Genomic DNA, 16,412 nt, shown 5'->3' with positions numbered 1-16,412 from the left:
CAAAACCCACCAAATTGTACTAAGCAAAAATAGCAAAGCCTCTTTTTGAGGTGGTTGCAACGCTAAGCCACGCTACCTTTTACACCTTCTCCAAACGGAGAAGCTTAAAACATCCTACAAACACTTGCAGTCACCTGTAAGCACTGACTTGAGGGAGAACGCTTCCTTAGAAGCTTGTACTTCGATATAAATCCACCCATTAATACCTTCAATCCTCGCCCTGCCAGTGCACTGCAGCAGGCAGCCAGCCGCAAACCGCAGAGCCCGCGCAGCCGTGCGACGGCTCCGGAGCCGCGGGGACCTTCTGCCCGGCGCAAGGCAGACGTCACAGCGAGGAGGCCACTCGCACAGCTGCAGCGTGGCTCTCCTCCGCATTACCTGCGGCACACAGATGACCACCCACTGCAGCAGTTAGAAGCATTTGTAAAAAATGCGGCTATTTTTACTGTGAACCTTAAAAATGAGCCACTTTGAAGAGAGCTGAATTTTCACCGAACAGAGGAGTGTGGTCTTTCCCAGTCGCACACAGAGCCATGTTTTTCAAATCCTCTCTCATGCTAATTCATGCCACCGAGGTGACTGGTGTTTTGTGTTTGCTCGACTGCTGTTTTATACACCTCTAACAAGCACAGTCCCTGAGCTGCCGCGAGATCACTGCACCACTGTTCAATATTTAGATGTTATTCTAAAAGTATTCGCTTAAGTGCGCGGGGAACAAAGCAACGGCATCATGCTACGGCTGCAGGGGACTCTCCCAGGACTTTCAGGATACGGGAAGGAGTCGTTGGAGTCAGCCCTCCTCTGGGATGCAGTGTGCCGCGTCCAGGAGAGTTTCCCTCTGAAGACTGCTTTATCACCAGAAACTAATCTTTTCCAAACACTGATGGAAACAGTGTTATCTAAAGAAGATACCCAGGAAAGACTGTCAACATGAAAGAGGACTACCAGACAGAAAAGCGGATATCCCCCCTTTTTTTTTAATTGGCTCGTGGTTCCCAAACGGGGTTCCTCTGAGAGCAGGTATCTGCATCAGTTTATATAATTGGCAACGAGCGTGGGGACAGATTATGAAAGGATGGTCAAATAATTTGTGCTCTGCTGAGTTTACACAGTGGAATGAGTCTGAACTAAAGACAGACTTGAGAATTAACGCGAATCCCAGAGCTCCGTGTATACTGAAATAATTAGTGTCAGCTCAGCAAGGCAGTAGCAGCCTTTTTAGTCGTTATGAAATATTTGCTGGCAGGTGACTAGACAGTGACTAGCTTGCTTGTCACTCTTGATGATGTTTTCCTACATTAGAATAAATCATCAACATGACTCTGAATTTGGGATGTAGAATTTCAAAAGCGCCTTGCAACAACACTTTTTTTTTTTTAAACAACAGCTCTTTTTTATCTTCGTTTGTTGACGATGCATTCTCATGACCTTAATTTCTCTCGTGTTGTTTAAATACGTTGTACATGTTTTCTGCTGTTTAAAAGCTGTGAGACAAATGCAGTAACAAAGTCTGGTGAGCGCAAATGCCAGAACTATTCATGTTTCTGAGGGAAACATCCAGGAACATCTCTGGAATAACAGCAACGACTAACCACGAGCCCCAGAAAACTCTCCCATGCTTCTGATTTTGCGAGGATGAGCTCACCCCAAAAGCAGCATGTGACACTAAATTAAATTAGTTACAAAATGCAGCTTCCAAGCCTATTTTTGCTGATAACAGTTTTCACTGAGATAACAACTGCTCCTTCTCTCCTGGCCTTACTGGCCATATGCTTTCTAGACTCTCAGGCAGAGCATTTCAGAAAATGAAGCACTGCTCTGGCTCCCGCCGGGCCACCTGAGCCCTGCCACCGTCCTCGTCCCAGCCAGGCGGGCTCCCCGGTGCTCCGCCGCGGGGCCGCGTCCCTCCCGCCGCCCGCGAGAGCTGCTGTCACCCTCCTGCGTACGCGGAGCTGAGGCTGAGTCTGCAGCAAAACCGCGGGGAGTCCACGAGTTCCCCACTCTCCGGCGGGTGTCTTCACCATGGGGCTGCTGCGAGTGCGGCCCCGCTCCCCGCGGCCCTGTCCTCCGCCGTCCGAGCAAAAGCTTTGCCAATACGCACACGATTAAAGGAGGATATAAAAGAGTCAGATAATTTAGTCGTTGTGCCGATTACTTTAGGATGTTGGTAAGATTGAGAAACACAGCTGAACAAAAACAGATGAAAATCTTCAAGTTAAAGGAGGAAAAGTGATTACAAAGCGTGGGATGAAGAAAAACACGGGGAGAACAGACCATGCTGGGATGTAAAACCGTTGTGAATTTGGATCCGGTATGATTTAATGCCTTAGCATTCATATTAGGCCAGAATTTTTTTACAGCGTACTAACGAAGCAGGACGAAGCACGCAGACCGAGCTGGACTAGCCAGGCCAGGGGGGTTCAAGGGGGGAAACTTCTTCTGCCCCTTTTCAGGCTAGCGCTGCATTTCACAACAGTGGATAGATATATCGCTGTGTTCAGAAGAGGACATCTATCTAAACCACTAGCGACTTCTAGATTTTGAAGCCAAACCGATTTAGCAGACTCTACTCCAAAAAGGCGAGGTTGTACGGTGCGCTAACTCCTTTCATGCCACGAAGCTGAAAACGCAGGGAGGTTCCTTAGCTGCATTTAGCCCTGGCAAAAGCAGCTGGGGCACAAGTCCCACCCGGGACTCATGAGCTAGGCTCCATCCCTAGTCCCAAAAGAGGTCAAAGAAGGGTTCACTGGAGGAAAAGGGCGCGCGGCAGTCTGATCACCCCCCAAGCCCCATCTCTGCTGGTGAAGAGGCGGCTGCGAGCCGCTGGCTTTTCACTAGTCCGCCGATAAAACCAGCGAGGGTGAAGAAACACCAGCGCTCCCCTTCCGCTACACTTAGTGGGAGCCGGTCCAGCCAGCTGGCACGTCTCCCTCCCCGCCAACCTGCCTCTGATATCGCTCAGCCCCTGGCTACAGAGACATCTGGAAGTTATTATCCAGCAGAGCGTATCACAAACCCATTTACATAATATAATATCATATTTTGTGTTCCTGCTTAGCTGAACATTTTGGATCGCTCTAATGTCTGGGTAAATAAGCCACCATTCTCCGCATATAAATAACAGCATGTCTTAAGGTACATTTTTTTGGAGATTATTAATTTTATAGGGATCAACCCGCAAAATGAAATGCTACACATTCAGCACTAAAATATACTGTTCTTGCCCTGGAATAAACGATAACTGTGATAACAGGAGAGCTGATAAGGCTTTCATTTCCCTAATATCCATATTATTTATGATTTAATTTTTATTTTATTGATATGCCAGTCTTACTGTTGTTGCAGAGTCTTTAACACTTTGGACTAGAGATTTTTCAGGAAAGACATACTTTGCTTGCTTTGCTTTTGGTGTCAATCCTAGTGCTTAACTGAGCTAACATGTTTTTAATATGTTTTTATCAATACAAGGCAATATAAAGCCATCTTTAGTCCACTGCCCAAACATTCACCTTCATCTCCCATATCAGCACACACTTTGAAGAGCAATACCATCTCTACCACAAAAATCTATTTAAAAATATTTAATCTGAAGCATTTTTGCTTGTTTCCATGGTAGCTACAGAAAGGACAGGAGAAAATGGTATTTACCAAACACAAAATAAGACAACGAAAATATAGCTTAGTTCTTTAACAAAAGAAACATGAGAGTGCTGCTAAATAAACATTTGCATGAATTCTGTTCGAAGGAGACAACATTTTGCTGACATCAGGGACAGCAGCGGAGGACGAATGAGCCCTTTTTTCCCAAAATACACCATTTCCCTAGTTTTTGATCTTTTAGCAGAGAGAGATATTTCATTTTGTGTCTCATACAATATAATGAAAAGGTTGCAGAACAAAAGGCAAATTTATTTATTTTCAGGTAATTGATTCTTTTGTATTTAGGTCGTTGCTGAATTTGCCAAAGTTGAAGGCAGGGGAAAAACTAGTTGCAAGAAGACGAGACTTCTTATTTTAGACTTTCTTTTATTACAGTCAATCTATGTGAAGGTATTCTTGTAAGGAATCTGCAATCTGTTTTTCTCCTTATCCGCCCTCTGGAAGTCTGTTGTGACTATCTGTATTAGCTCTATTTACTAATAGTTGTGAGCTCGGTGGTAAATTTAATCAAAGATAGCTTCATGTCACGTCCCATTACCATCAAGGCATAAATTGCTATTCATGAATGATTTGTGTCAAAGTGCTCTGAAAACTAGTGTTTTAGCAGCAAGATGTTCCAATGTGCACAGTACTTCAGCAGGGGCATTAAATTAATGTGTTTGCAGAGAAGCCACTAATTGACAATGAGACGTGATTTTGGCAGTAGACTTCCACTTTAAAGATAATGAACAGTGTTCAGATAGAGAGAAGAACCCCCTCTGCTCCTAAAACTATACTAATAATTTCTGGTATAAACAGGAATAGGGGAGAACCAATCCTGACAGGATATTTCAAGTGCCAAATCAAGCTGTTTGATCATCACTGCTTACAAAAGCAAACAGTGGAATCTCAGTATTTATGACCTTTATCAAATCTGGCTACATACAGTCAGGAATGTTATGTTTGGTTAGGAACTCATTAAACAAAATTACCTCTCCATTTATAGAAACCATACAATTACACTATAAAACATTTTAATTAAATCAGCTAGTTAAGCAAAAATTCATTACTTTTTTTTTTTTTTTATCAGTTAGCAGTGGGGCTGCATAGAGCAGTTCACATTAGAGTCAATTAGTAAGAAAAATTGTCAGATTTGGCAAGTGCACGGGCTTCCAGAACACATCAGCTGACAGGCACAAGAAAGTTTGACTAAAATCTACCAGAGTTATTGCCCCCAGAGGAGGAGAATGAGCCATGTGAAATGCACACACATGCGCCGGGCGTGCCAAATGCCGCGCTCGCAAGGAGGCTGCGTCGAGGCCCAGCAGCAGCCTGCACACGAGCACGGCTCCTTGATGCCTGAAAAACGATATCTGCATGCAAATTTAGGGCTGTTAGGTATCCGGCTGCCTAAGCAGACTCTGGAAAATTTGATCCCATGTAACTAACTAATGAAATATGGCCAGAATAGCTGAGGAACTGAAATGTTCCTTAACGTTGTAGGGCTGCAAAAAAAAAAAAAAAAAAAAAAAAAAAAAAAAAAAAAAAAAAAAAAGCTGAGGAAGAGTAACAGGCCAAACCAGGACATTTTAACTAGGGAGAACACAATTCTCTAGAGGGGAAGACCCTTTTTTTGCAAAATATGCACTAGATCCTTTACTGGGCAACTGTAATTAAACACAAAATTAAGTTTGGACTCCAGAGAAAAGAGACACCTACTAACTCTTTGCAAAACCCACGAGCTTTCCTTAGAAGACTCTTATTAAGAACAAAAAATACCTCCAACTCTTTGATCAGAAAAGCTAAAAAGACTGGTGGCCCAGATAAGCACCTTATAGACACAGATGGTAGCTAACGTGCAAGCTCACTCCTTCGGCAAGAACACAGCTCTTCAGGTGGTTGCTGACCAGCCGACCACCCATTGGACCCAAACATGTTGATTCCCCAGTACAGTTTATATGAAACTCAGAAATCATCTCAACGCACTCACACCTTCTGTTTGCCTAAACTTTAGGTAAATTATCATCGATCTAAATTGAAATCGGTTAAGTCTGTACAGCACTTTAATATGCTTTGCTTTTCTAACAAGGAGAGCTGCAGAAATGAACTCTAATGTTCATTCTGAACAGTCATGAAATGCAAAAAGGATACTCTAAGGCAAGGGAAATTTTAGCCAGGGTGGAGAGGCACAGCTGCACTGAAATTTATTATGTGGTCCCATACCACACTGATCATTAGAGGTATCGTCTGTACTGTGCACCACTTTATGGATTTTAGATGATGCTCTTCCTCTTCCCTTCCCTGGTAGAATCACAGACCGCTGCAAACACATAAGAAATCCACCTGCCTTTGGTGGAATCCTTTATGGTTCCCGCAGACTTCAAGCATCCGTGATATCTTTCTTGTCATTGTCATGGTCCGAGTATTACTTGAAGAGCCTTGAATGAACAAAAGATGATGACGTCATCCACGAAGTACAGCTCTTGCTGTACTTTTCTTTCTCATTCAAATGCTTGAATATCATATCCCGACATAACAAGTTCTGATGAGGCTGTTTCCTTGCAAAGCTCCCCACATCAACTTGACCTTTCCACATTCCCTTTCTGAGATCAAATCTCACAGTGCTTCTTAGGGTAGGATTGTTTAAGAAACATCTAAATTACTGCTGTACTCTACTGTCTAGTGTTTACAAAGAGACACTTCTATCTTCAAGTTAATGTCATTCTCATAATTGGCAGAAGCCATACACAATGACTACAGAACTATAAGTACTTCTCAAGAGCGTGGCTATGAAATTGCAGAATACTCTGTACTCTTCTACTTCCTACCTGTTCAGATACCTGTATGACAGGAGTAAAGGTGATGGATCTTGTCTTATAAAGCAAAAACACTACTGGAGGTTGATATTAGCTCTCTGATTCTGCAAGTATCTTAACAAAAAAGATGCATGAAATATCTGGGCTAGAAGGCTGACTTCTTCATCTACCACTGATAAACTTTTATCGAGTAATTTTATGGGCAAAATTCAAAAAACTACTCCAATCACATTTCTTTTGCTTCTAGAGCTCAGCCTATGATGATTGTGCTACATCACAGAAAGAAGCAGGAGCAAATCTAGCCCTTAGCGAGCCTGTGAGAAATTTTAATCTCATTTTATTTTTCTAAAGCCATGGGGTTCAAAAGATACATGAATTAAAATAATCATAATGAATTAAATGTAACAATATCCCTTCTCTTCATAGTGTTTGAAAGTAAAGAGATCATAAGAGATTTAAGAGATCACAAGGCATCACTTCTACTTTAACACAAAGCTACTAATTCATTCTGGTACTTCTTCCCAGAGCTAGCATGCGAGTTAGCCCTTTCAAGTTACCCTTTCGTTATTTCAAGAGGATCTTGAGAAAAGGCTGTTCTTTTATTCAACAATTCTGGAGTGCACCTAAGCATATGCTTAAATTTGAACACATGTGAACATATTCAATTTATCCCAGTTTACATGGTTAAATTTAAGTGCATGTTTAAATGCTTTGCTCGATGGAGACGGCAAGTGTCTGAAATTGTGCACCTCACCTGGGGATGATGATAGCCTGCTCATCCCTTCCCCGCTACTCAGGACCCTGCGTTTGGCTGGTTCTTCTCCCTCCCGCAGCCGGTGATGCCACAGAGGCTGCATCAAGCAGCAGAATTACTATGAACCGCATCTAGTGAAGGGGACGTGACCTCGAGAGGTTGGAAAGGACTGAAGTCCTTCTTCACCCAGAGCTTGTAACTGTGAAATTGCTTCAGCTCATGGAGCAGAAGAGACAGATGAATTCTTACAACCCCTAACAAATAATTATTTTAATGGATGCGCCTGTGTGAAGGAATTTTTGTCTTACTCAAACTCATGTTTACACACTACTGTCAATGAATTACCATAGCGATGAATGTGGGGTTTTTTTTTTTGGAGATTCAGTTCAAAATATTCTTTTGAAGTGGTAGTCAGACTTCAGCAGTTAACAACAAAGAAGGCAAAACCTGAGGTCAAGGGCTTGGATCTCACAAGGGCAAGGCGCACATCACAAGCAGGCGGTACACAGTAGTCCAACAGTTTTGTTTTATCAGAAAAGACTTATTTCCGTGTAGGTAGTTCAATTCTTGTGACTTCTGTTTTGTTTGATGGAAGACAGATCTGGAGTGAGTTTCGCTTAGGGATGATCTTTCTAGTATGGCTTTGACCCTGACTCTTGGTAAGACGGTGACTACTTAAGAACTAAACGCAGCAAGTGTGACTATGTGAAACTTCACTCAGAGGAATGATTTTCCAAGGCAAAGAGCACATGTATCTTATACTGTTTTCAGTGCAAGGCAATGATATTCAACACATCTGAAAATCCAGCCAAATAAGTTCACATAATTTCATGAATAGCACTTTCGACACATGCTATGATTAAATACTAGATGTTCACATTTACTTAAGCATGAAGTCAGACACGTTCACCTGGTATGTCTTCATTAGTCTTCCACAATTATTGTGATCGGTCTCACTGTTAACACTTGTATGATATTAATTTTATTAGTCAACTGCTCCCTCATCTTTTCCAATAATCTGTTTTGTTAAAGCCTCAAATGACGTCTCATAAATCAGCTAAAAAACCAGAAGTCACTTCATCTATTCTCATTCACTGCGTTGTGGCCTTGCTTCCCTGATGAGGCTACAGGACTAAAAACGACCCCGGCTGCAGTTTCATTAGCATTAGCGACAGCCGTGGCTTGCCCGCAGAAGTGGTCCAACGGGGCAGCTCCAGGGAGTCCACGGGGCAGTAGACCAGTTCTGGAAACATGTGTGAACACGGCCAGAGAGAGGGAGGACAACAAACAGCCCCTCTTCTCCAGCCCCTCTCTAGGAATAGTACCGTTTGACAGGACGAACTCCGTCATCGCGATACCGCGCCGTCTCCCCAAAGCGGGGAGGGAAGCGAGGGAGGGAGCAGACGAGGCCACGCTTTCTCCCCTCTCTTCCACGCACAGGGACTTGACAGCACCGGGAAGAACAGGAGCTGTGGAAGCACAGCTCCAGCTACTCCTGCGTCAGCTGTCATCTTCTTCCATCACGGGAAGGATATGTCTTCATCGCTCGCAGGTGCCGCACAGAACAGCCTGGCTAGTGCAATAACTGGGGTCATAAACAAGATCGGTGCTGAAAGAGCCCTTCCTTGCCTGGAGACCTTTTTGTTTGTGATCAGCAATAAAAGGCTGTACTGGAATTTAAAAATCTTAGCCAGGTAAAATGCCAGAGATGATTATTTAAAGGCTTTAAATAAAAAAAACCCCTGGCTTTAAGAATCGGCTTTTCACATTCATATTGTATAGCTGTGGATTCATACCTCGGTTATGAAAGAATCCCAAAATAAGAGAAGACATAATAAAACATAAGCAGGGCTTATGCAAGGATTGATTTTTGACAATATTTCTCCATGTTTTAAACACCAGTTGCATATCCATATATTTGCAAGATTTTAATTGCACAATTGCCAATGATTTAACATTGCAAAAAAGTACGTACTTCCACGCTCAGAATTTGAGACACTAAGACAATGAGAGATACAGGTTTACACAAACATAATTCACAGAAAACAATCCTTTTTCTCAAATAAGTCACTGCCAGCAAAGTTGACTGGCATCCTACGTGTACTGAATACATCCTGTATCTGCAAACTATTTTGCTGAGAATTCCTTTCTACTCTCTTTCTGTGATCCCGATTTAAATCATTAAGTGAGAACTACATAAAAATACAATAAATTAATAAAGAAAAAAATTGACAGACATGATTTAACATGTTTAGACAGACGCAAGCACTGAAAAATAAGGAAAGATCAATATGAAACAGAGGGCCGCAATGTCAGATGGGACAAACTGGCTCGGAGAGTGGAGGATGCTGATTAGCGAAGAGTAATGAGGAGGCTCACAAACACCAGCGGTGATGTGGAAATGAAGCACAAATGGCTACAGATCCATCCATGTACTTAGGAAGATCAGAGTTTCTGCAAATATGAAGCAGAGGGCACGCTGAAGAGGGGAGTCTTCAGCTATGTCACTGTGTGCAAACATAATCTCCATCTTTGGTCTTTTTGTTAAATCCATGTGCAGTTGTTGGAAATAATAGGACGCATTCTTAGGAAAGATGACACGGCACTGCCTATTCCAGATATGTAAAGCCTGGCTTTACTTTGTTTTCTTTGGGAGCATTATCCCACTCAAGTTTATCTTTCCTAAGTGCTGACATGAGCTACAAGGACCTAATACTAGTTTCATAAACAACTTTTTTCTTTGCTTTCTTCCTCTTTTCTGTTCTCCAAATTATACCCATAGGTCCCGTTGATACTTTCAATGGCAACAACAGGCAGTCAGACAAGAACAGTGTAAGAAACTTTATCTTAAGTATTTATTGTTATGCTAGAATATCACTCAGTTTCCTCTGGGGTAATTCGACACTCCTGTGGGAAATATGTGACCTCATTTGCATTTTCTAATTGAATTGCTATCAGGTTTCCTGCAAGACTGAACAAAAAAAGTTCCTACAGTTACTAGCACCATTTGTATTAACCAGAAAAAAGTTTACCTTCAAGTGTTTGCTGGGGAGGAGGGGAGAATGTAGGCCGGCGTATCATAAAATACTTTATGTACTTTTACTTTAAATATTTATCTTCTTTGCTGTCATTTTATCCTGCATGCATTAAACTTTGATATTGTAGTTAGAATTCTTTTATCACGCTGGTTGCCAGTGAAAATTTGCAGATCTGCCTAGGTTATTCAGTTATCTAATGGAATTAGCACATTTTTAAGGCCAACAGCATAAAGGAGGGGAAGTGTCATTGTCTTGGGTCACTCACCATTAAAGCAGTAGCTTCCGCTGCGGGTAGCAGCGCGGTGCCCTGGGAGGCACGTGCACAAACAGCAGCAACTCCGATTTCGCACTGGAAGCGCCCAAGGGGACGGCTGTCCCACCAGGGAGCCATCCTGAGTGGATCCGCGACGCCGAGGGCACGCTGGCCACCACCAAAGCTCTCCACTTCCATGCTGCAACTTTCCATTTTTATATACGGGGGTAATAAAGGATCACAAGCACAAAGGATCACATCACTGTCTGGAGGGGTTTGCGCTCTGTGCACTCCTGGGATGTAGAAAAGGACAACCACTGCCTCCATTCCACTGACAGGCAGTAGGAAACTGGGCCAGCCTCCCCCAGAAGGCACCATGAATTTACAGCAGAGCAGGGACCTCATCTCTGGTCTCCCACGTCCTCAGCTGGTATCCCAACAGGGGCAACTTCTCCTTCTGTAAGACTGGTTCTGCAGTAACCTCCAGAATCAACCAAACGCCTCGCAGAGGCTATTCCAAGCGGGATCATTCTGTTCTCATGAAGCTTCACCCATGGGTAATCGTGAACCAGATTTTGATTTCTCCTTTAAATAACGTTCTCAAATGGAAAAGAGGGGCAGAAGGAGTCTTGTCGTGCAGTGAGACTGCACCGACTGATGGTCATCAGTCATGGGGAAGCTGGCAGAAATACAGCGCATGGCTAAGCAAGCTAGAAGGGCTTGGCTGCGTTGCAGGTGCCGGCCAGCACAGACGTGCAGCAAGGCAGACTTCACATCAGTCCTTTTTATGTCTGGGAACTGTCAGGCATTTTCATGAAATCAGTCACAAACAAAAATGGATGTGTGCACTAGAAGAAAGAGTCGGTCTCTTTCTCTCTATCTCATGGCACCTCCTCCCTTCTCTCCCCTATCTGCCTTCTCCATCCTCTGAATAGACCAGAAAAGTCTTTGAAACAATTATGTTGTTTTCGCTTGAGTCATATTATACCTTACAAAAACAAACGTGAAATCTGTTTCTAGTAAAAGCCATGAAATGTAGTATATTAGGGTCATGGCCTGAAACACACTGAACTGGATATTGCTGGTTTTTTAGCATAAACACTATTATTTTTGAAAATAATCTCATAATCATATTTATTTCTTTAGTAAACAAAGTATTATTTTGCTTGCAAAAAGCACAAGCATTTAAATAAGACACAAGTCAGATGCCTGCAATAGGGACCCACAATAAAACTGTTTGTGACCTTGTCATTAGTGCTGTTTTCTGTATTTTTCCAGCCTCAAACTACACACTAATAAGGCTTTTAGAAAGCAGGGATATGAATTTTAAAAAGCCTAGCTCTCTCTATTTTGAACCAGAGTTCAGCTTATATTAACATTAGATGTATTTCCAACCAAATATTTTACTAAAAGAGAAATGTGTGCTTACCCAGTTCTCTTTCTGCTATGCTGAGAAGAAATTTAAAGCAGTATATAAGACACCTTACTTTGTTCTTTCAATATTTAATTACTTTTAGAAGGAAGCAGTATTTCTTTGGCTACAAAATGGCAAACACAGCTGACATAACATACAGGGCTTAATTATATCTTGCACAAGCCAGAGCCTTACTGAAGAGCAGCAGAAGTGTATTTATAAGACTCTAAGCCATGCAAAACCTCAGGGGTCAGCCCGCTGGGTGACTGCTAGATTTAACTTTCTCCGAGAGCTTTCCTGCTTCTCTCGCACACAGTAGAAGGTTTCCCAAACGGCAAAGATTCGCATATTCAGGGCATGCTTACAGGGAGGCGCAGAACGTCTCTCCCTCTCCCATCCTCCCTCCCCTCCCCTGCTCTCTGCCCAATCAGTACAGAAAAGAGAAGAAGTAGAGTCCAGCCTTGCTCTTTTGACAACTACCACGCTGTATTAATCCTAACTATGACCATGGCCAAGGGACCCTGCCCATTCCTAGCCTAACCATGACCGTGCCCAGGGACACACACCTTCATCCTTACAGTGCACGTCCTGAAGATCCAACAATAAATCAAGCTCTTCAGCCAAAGTCCTGCCAACTCTACCTCTAAACCTAACCTAAACCGTTGCAACAAGCTTAGATGTAACTGTCACAGAATTGGATTTTTTGAGGAAGCAGCAGACCACATAACTGCGTTTTACAAGGTCTTTGGCCCAAACCATCACTGACATGGAAGGAGGGCATATAAAAAGCTGGAGAACTGCTGCCAAAGACGATATGGAAGAGGCAGGCCTGAGACAACTACTAAAAGAGCAAACCAGAAGAAATGTGTTTTGTGGTGCAGTCCCTGGCTGGAAGGGTCCCGTGCAGCCCACAGTTGTATTTAAACTAGGCAAAATCGCTCTCAGACTGCTGGGCAGGAATGGATCCTTCCTGCCTTTTGGCTATGTGCCTGAAACTAAAAATGAGAGAATACATCTGCAGTCTTTGCCTGAAATACTGACTGGTGAAGGCTTTGGAGCTGGCTTTGACTCTCTCTGCGGGGAAGGGAAGACACCGGCATTCAGAGGAATGGACGTTTGCCACGAGGTGCCACGCGGTGCTTCGCTGCCCTGCTGGCCAACACTTCACGTGAGCATATGTCCCTTATCAGACAGCAGCGAAGTTCCCTGTCCTCACTGTCTACGAAGGAAACAAGCCTAAATCTCCCATCTGGACCCCTATTTGGGAGCACGCTACACCACCACGGAGCTGCAGGGCCACGCAGATGGCTCACCAAAAGAAATGAATCATTATAGGAACCACAGAGAAGATCTCAAATTTCACCCGCGGCAGCACAGCAGAAACAGCACGCTGCTCCAGATTTACGCTGTCACAAAAGAAATGTGAATTTAGCCTTACACTGCTCAAGAAGATGGTTTGTTTCAACTCCAGAGAGAGGTAGGCACCCTTCATCTGCAGGCTGTATTTCAAGCTGAGGTAGAATATTAGCAGGGAGGAGCAAACACAAACTCGGCTGCAAGAATCTGCAGTAAATAACCGAACCGAGCGGTCACTTAAGAACATGAAACTGCGAACGTAGAGAACGCTTCCCTCGCCGGTAACATTAAATGATTTATGTGAGAGAGGACCAAGAACAACTGCACGAAGTTGACTGCTGCGCACTGGGGCTTTTTCTATCCAGAAACTTCCTCTTGAAATACAAACCAGACAATACAAATAATTCTATGCCGCATTTAACGTTTTAAAGCTATTGGGAACTCGGGTAAAGGAAGAACGAAAAACGAAAAGCGTCTTTGAGAACTTCTTACCTTGTGTCCGCTGTGTTGCGGTTTCTCTCCCACCAGGAACCTGACGATCGCTTCCCATCTGTCCCGCGTCTGGGGATCCCACGCGGTTACGATAAGTATCATCTGCTTGGAGGGCATCTGCAGCTGGTGGACGGCGTACATGGTCCCATCCGCTCTCACCTTGAAGTCCAGGCTGTTGGTTTCATACCGAATTCCCTTGTTACCGGCACAGCTATTAAATTTTACTAGAATAGAGAGTAAGAGACAGAAGAAACGTGTGAGATTGGTGTGATAAGAAAAGCAATCAAATACAAGTTTCAGACATTTAATTTTCACTGATGTGTTCTATATCTCTAATAACCATCAAGGAAATGATTTAACTGTTTCTTCGACCTTTCAGGAAGGCTCTTGTGCTTTATCTCCGTTCCCTGGGGAAGAAGTTGTAAGCCATTTTTAAAGTATTTGATACAGTTTCATTAGATCTCAAACACAGCTGTTCCCCATTTCTACAAGTGGATTTCTCCCTTGTTGCCATTATCTTTTAAATTCAACTGGAGTCTATTACCCACACTGTGGGTACTTTTTTGCACAAAATGTACTCCATTTCCCTAACCCTTCCATAACCTACTTACTAGATAGCCTATTTGCACATTCTTAACTGAAATTTAAAAGCCCATAACGATTCAATTATCAGAAATATAAAAACAAAAACATTAAACAAAGCAGAAAAATTAAGAACGTTTTGGGGAACGTATTCGTCTGCTGGAAGCGGGCATGAATCGCAACCTCCGCCCGGGTGACTCCTCGCCACCCTGCACCTGGGTGGAAGAGGAGTCCCAAGACTTTGCTCCCCAAGCCACCGCTTGTCATTTAAAAGCTGACACTGTCAGATCAAAGCTCCCCAATTGCTGAATTTTTATTTGGTCATTTTTCAGTCAAGCTCATTTACTGTCTAGTTAGAAAAGCATTTTTATTGGCATTACGATACACGTCACACACATTAGGCTGGAAGAAAACCAAACTATTATAAGACAAAATTGTCAAATCTGATAGAAATCGAACCTGCTGCTAATCACATGGGAACCAAAACACTATCCGCTATTCCGGTAATCCATGGGACAGAACGTAGACGTGGTGAAAGCAAACCTATCTGATTTAAATAAAAACAGCTGAGGGGATGTTTTCATCATGGGGGATGAAAAAAAGCAGCCAGGAAACGGCTAAGCCAGTCCTGCTGCCAAAGCCCCCAGTACCTCCAAACTCTAGAGAAATGAGAGAAGCAGACGGGGTGGAGGAAGGAACTCAGTGAAGGTTTCCCGAACCCCCAGCCAGTGCCCTGACCACAGGGTTTCCTTTAAATCCTTCACAAAGCTGCATCTCTCAGTAATCGGGGTGCTGTGATCATGTCAAAATTATACATCCTGCAAAGGCTTTCCAGGCTACAGAGTGGTTTAAACCACATCAGTACATTTTTGCATGTGTGCAGTGGAAACTGTTACCTAATGCTGCACTAAATTATTAGGTGCAAACAGCAAATGTCACACACTGGTTAAAAAAGAAGATAAATAAAGTTAGCTAGTATATAAAAACAAAGTGGGCAATGTCTTTATGCAACTTCATTGTCATAGACTACATGATTTAATTTTTGTTATATCTGGAAGCTGGGGAAAACTAGAGGCCCTCCCAGCTTTGTTTTGGAAAGGGGCCGTTAGCCTGTCTGTACTTCTCACTGTAGCTCAGGATGCAATAAGTAACTCCCGTGCCTATCTCATCTGAAACGCTTCAGTCCAGACATTTGACCAGTTATCTCCACTTCCTATCTCCAGGAGCATAACAAATGTTTTTCAGCATAATAGGAGGTGGCATCTCCTGCATTACTCAAAGATCAAATGAGACTTTGGTCACCACTTGTCTAAGGAACAGGATATTACTTAATTACTACTCAGGCCACACTGTTGAAGCTCTTGGTATCCTTGCTTTCAGTCCCTGAGTGTCATCGGAAAAGGTAGAGATTCAGCAGCCTGGAGGAGGGGATCTTTATCTTACTAAGGTGAGACTTCTACCAAGTTAAATAAAGAATGAAGAAAGCCTGCAGGATCGAGTCTTCCCCAGTTTCCAGAAAAGCTTGGAATTGTCTCAAACTCCAAAGCCCAGGTACAGAACCTGAAGCAATACTTTAAAACACTTCATGACTCTCTGTGTGGAGACTTCAGTGTCCATCCCAGTCAGAGCTGGTGAGGAGCTTGGGCCCTCTCCAGCTGCCCTCTGCCATGCACCTCCATGCCATGGCTGCAGCACCCAACCCAAACCCAACCAGCACCCACGGCTACCAGTCTACACCAGCAAGGAAGTACACTGGTCTTGAGGCCAACTGGCATGCAACAGCTCCTCTCCAGAAAGGCCAAAATTTCTTATCCTCCAAAACGGGGTGTCACTTCTACACGTCCTACTGGGGACGTCTGGCCCACGCTACCTCCAGAGCCGTGGGAGAGTGATGTCCGGCTCCAGTCAGGGACTGTGCACTCAGTCTGACCATATGGACCATCACAGCCCAGTTCTTGGACCCACCCCAGGCCCCACCAGGTTTAATAGTAAAGACAACGCCAATGAGTCTTTCCATCGGCTTCCATTAGTTCTAGACTAGTCTGAAAAACAAAGATTCATGAAAGCA

General features: G+C 43.4%; 1 protein-coding gene across 1 annotated transcript in view; it reads right to left on the bottom strand.

The window, feature by feature from the left end:
* CDH4 (cadherin 4) overlaps nt 1-16,412 on the bottom strand; it is a 460,217-nt gene that overhangs the window by 164,497 nt on the left and 279,308 nt on the right. Inside the window, exon 3 of the mRNA XM_064521589.1 lies at nt 13,763-13,986. Within this exon, the coding sequence (XP_064377659.1) occupies nt 13,763-13,986 (224 nt within the window). The remainder of the gene's footprint in view (nt 1-13,762; nt 13,987-16,412) is intronic.

The sequence above is a fragment of the Dromaius novaehollandiae genome, chromosome 16 (assembly GCF_036370855.1).
Source record: "Dromaius novaehollandiae isolate bDroNov1 chromosome 16, bDroNov1.hap1, whole genome shotgun sequence".
NCBI lineage: Eukaryota > Metazoa > Chordata > Aves > Casuariiformes > Dromaiidae > Dromaius > Dromaius novaehollandiae.
The sequence above is the reverse complement of the archived record's forward strand: the minus strand, read 5'-3'. Positions and strand labels throughout refer to the sequence as shown.